Below are 3,663 nucleotides of genomic sequence, written 5' to 3' on the forward strand. Positions count from 1 at the left end.
ATAATCTAAAGTTTATCTGAAGTTTACCTTTTGGTGGAAGAAGACGTGATGTCAGCTGCAGGATTCAGGTGTGAAGACTGAACAAAAATGAAAGTAAAGCTGAGTGTTTATTCTCCTCTGTTGCTGTTATTGTCTCTGTTCACCACTGTGGCATCTGTGGCATTTCTATGTGCCGTCTCAGTGTTGAGTTTGCTTTATTGTCATTCATTATCTTTCAGTCTCAAAGTATGAGCCCAGAGCAGAGGAAATAGTCAGATTATATACAATACATTATCTTGTGAAAGGATTACCTTGTTCTACCATCAGAACAATGTAAGGACAATAGTCATAATGTGTGTACAATCAGGACAATGGTTAGTCAGTAGATTATAACATACATGTTGTTCACTCAATCAGCATTTCATGTAATATAAGTGGTGTCATGATCAGCAGATTATGACACACACATACATGTATCAGAGAAGATGAATAATAAGAATTGAGAATCATGGACGCTACATCTGAGAGCTTTCTGCTGCTAGCTCGGCGGCTAGCTCACCGGCTAACTCGGCGGCTAACTCAGCTAACTGTAGACTGTAGTAGTAGTAGTGTGTGCTGAATGTATTTATACCTCTACAGCAGCAGGAGCGGGTTTATGCTAATCACTAAATCCTGAACACAGAAATCTTGAAACACAGTTTGTGAAGCCTAGCTCCACAATTCAAATCTAAATGGTTGAAATGCTTTTTACACCTTTTTTAGAAATACATTTATGACCTATTTAATGTGTTTAGAAGAAAATGTCTGAATTCACTTTACACTGTCTCTAAATCTCTGACAACAAAATGTATTTTACTTCATGCTAGCTGAACTGGACAATGGTCGGATCTAAAACTGCTTTGAGGAAAAACATCACAAACTGCTCACATGATCATCTAATGGCAAAGTTTATTTAGATTGTGTAGAGAAAAACAAACACACAAATACAATACCAGAAAGAAAAACAGTCAGCACAGCTTATTGGTATAATTTGTGGCACAGATCTGTTGGCGTTGGCTTCATTCTGGCTTCTTATCTCAACATCCACAGGACACCGAGCCCGTCAGCAGCGCGGCTTCTCGCCCTCGGTGACGTTCGTGGTGACGAAGAGTCTTTTGAGGAAGAAGAGCTGCAGGTATCCGCAGGTGACGATGAGGATGCTGAGGGCCCACGACCACCAGGTGACGTACCGAGAGTTGGACTGCAGCAGGAAGTAGTCGGCACTCTTCGTCATGCGGTTGAAGGCGTAGTGTCGGATCATGTGGAAGACGTACAAATCCACCTTCTGACTCGTGTTCTGTTACAGACACAAAGAAATAAAATATTACAAACATCACGACTGCTGCTGTCATAATTATTATAAATACTACAACCGCCCGCCATTACTGCTCACACTCATCACTGCCACTGTTCTTTATTTAACCAACTATCACATAAAATAGAAGCAAGTTTGTAACCTCTATGATGCCCAGCGTGTTGTTCAGGTCTTTGCTGACTTCCTCTTTCTTCTTCTTCTCTTCCTCCTTGCTCTTGGCCGGGTCTTGGTAGCCGTCGTAGTAAACGCCGAAGCTGAGGAAGACCTGCATGGTGCCGAAGCGGTTGTGGAAGTTGCTGAAACACATCTGATAGAAACCTGGACGCACACACACGATGACAAAGACACAGAACATACAGACAGAATATATTACATGTACAACACAGACTAGAAGAATATACACTGATTATGCCGAAATATAGACAGGCAGACAGAGAGTGAGCGAGAGAGAGAGACAGACAGAGAGAGACAGTTACCTGTTTCCTTAGTCTCAAAGTTGATCTGACCCTTTGCTTCATCGATATTCGAAATTAACCGACCGCCGGGAGCGTTGACGGTGACAGTCAGGTGTCTGTCATGGCCGACTCCTGTCACCCACTGGACCTACAGACAGATAGAGAGAGAGAGAGAGAGAGAGAGAGAGAGAGAGAGAGAGAGAGAGAGAGAGAGAGAGGTAAATATACAGCAATATATCCCTCTCGCTCCCTCCTACCTTCCTTCCTTCCTTCTTCCTCCCTCCTACCTTCCTTCCTTCCTTCTTCCTCCCCCCTACCTTCCTTCCTTCCTTCCTCCCTCCCTCCTTTCCTTCCTTCTTCCTCCTTTCCTTCCTTCATTCCTCCTTTCCTTCCTTCATTCCTCCTTTCCTTTCCTTCCCTCCTTCCTTCTTTCCACTGTGCTTCTTTACTTCCTTCCTCTTTTCCTTTCTCCCTCCGTCCCTCCCTCCCTCCCTCCTTCCTTCCTTCCTTCCTTCCTTCCTTCTTTCCTCCGTCCTTCCTTCCTTCCTTTCCTTCTTCTCTCCCTTCCTTCCTTCTTCCTCCCTTCCTTCCTTGACTAGAGGACAACAGGAAGGTTAATTATATTATAATGTCATTCATTATAATTTATGCTGACAAATACATTAATTAAGACTTATATCAGCTTGTGACTACATTATAGTATCATTAATCACTTTTTACCATTCTATACCGACTTAGTCTTGGTGTATATTTTACTTTAAGTGGCTTCAGAGTAGAAATAATGATTAAGAGATCTGGTTATTTTATGCAAAGCGTGCTTAGAGGTTTCTCTCACCATGTAGTTGAGGTAGAATCTCTCTCCATGGTGAGCAAAGTGCCAGAAACAGTCCAACCCTGCGGCACGAAGCACCACAGAGAAGTCGTACTGGTCCCTGCCCCAAAACAGCTCCTGGTCCGACATGTTGGGGTGGGGGTCCGTCATGGGCCCGGCGTGACCCGGACCCCAAAACAGGACCAGGACGAGAATTAAGCCTGAGCTGCTACACAACATGTCTGTAAAATGGAGGTTTCTGTGCTAAATGAAGAAGGTGTTGGTGGTGTGAAGAGATCAGGAATCATTAACTAGAAGATCATTTAGTGGGAAAACTGGAGGCCTGAACAGATGGAGACAACGCTGATAGAGAGGAACAACCTGCACTGGAATAAACGGGGGGGGGGGGGGTACCTTTTTGTCTTTTGACGTCTTACAAAAAGCAGTGTGTAGTTGGCTCACATTTCAGATGTCTATGAGTTGTTAACAGCTCCACCAAATACTGATTTTTCCCTCTAAACTTCTCACATGCTTTCATTTCAATAAATGTTCAAATGATCCAATATTTCAGCAAAAATCAAAGATTAGAGAAAAAGTCCAAAAACTGAAAACACATGTGTGTATCAAAACTTAGTTTTTTCTTCTTTCCTCTCCCATTAATCATCTCACCAGCCCTCACATTTATCTGCTGACCCTTTGGAGGGGCCCCACCCCTAGGTTGGGAACCACTGGACTAAACTAGCTAACTGTATATAAAGTAGTATAAACTAGCTAACTGTATATAAAGTAGTATAAACTAGCTAACTGTATATAAAGTAGTGTAAACTAGCTAACTGTATATAAAGTAGTATAAACTAGCTAACTGTATATAAAGTAGTGTAAACTAGCTAACTGTATATAAAGTAGTATAAACTAGCTAACTGTATATAAAGTAGTATAAACTAGCTAACTGTATATAAAGTAGTATAAACTAGCTAACTGTATATAAAGTAGTATAAACTAGCTAACTGTATATAAAGTAGTATAAACTAGCTAACTGTATATAAAGTAGTATAAACTAGCTA

General features: G+C 41.7%; 1 protein-coding gene across 1 annotated transcript; it reads right to left on the bottom strand.

Annotated features, from left to right (window-relative positions):
* Positions 1–1,081: 1,081 nt before the first annotated feature.
* Positions 1,082–2,908, bottom strand: LOC128359173 (transmembrane emp24 domain-containing protein 6-like). Its single transcript, XM_053319610.1, has 4 exons — positions 2,624–2,908; positions 1,810–1,936; positions 1,476–1,651; positions 1,082–1,315 (listed from the first exon to the last, which is right to left on the bottom strand). Exons 1-4 carry the CDS (start codon positions 2,837–2,839, stop codon positions 1,082–1,084), a joined length of 753 nt encoding a protein of 250 aa, XP_053175585.1. The 5' UTR covers positions 2,840–2,908.
* Between the last annotated feature and the right edge of the window lie 755 nt (positions 2,909–3,663).

This window comes from Scomber japonicus, chromosome 5, assembly GCF_027409825.1.
Source record: "Scomber japonicus isolate fScoJap1 chromosome 5, fScoJap1.pri, whole genome shotgun sequence".
Lineage (NCBI taxonomy): Eukaryota > Metazoa > Chordata > Actinopteri > Scombriformes > Scombridae > Scomber > Scomber japonicus.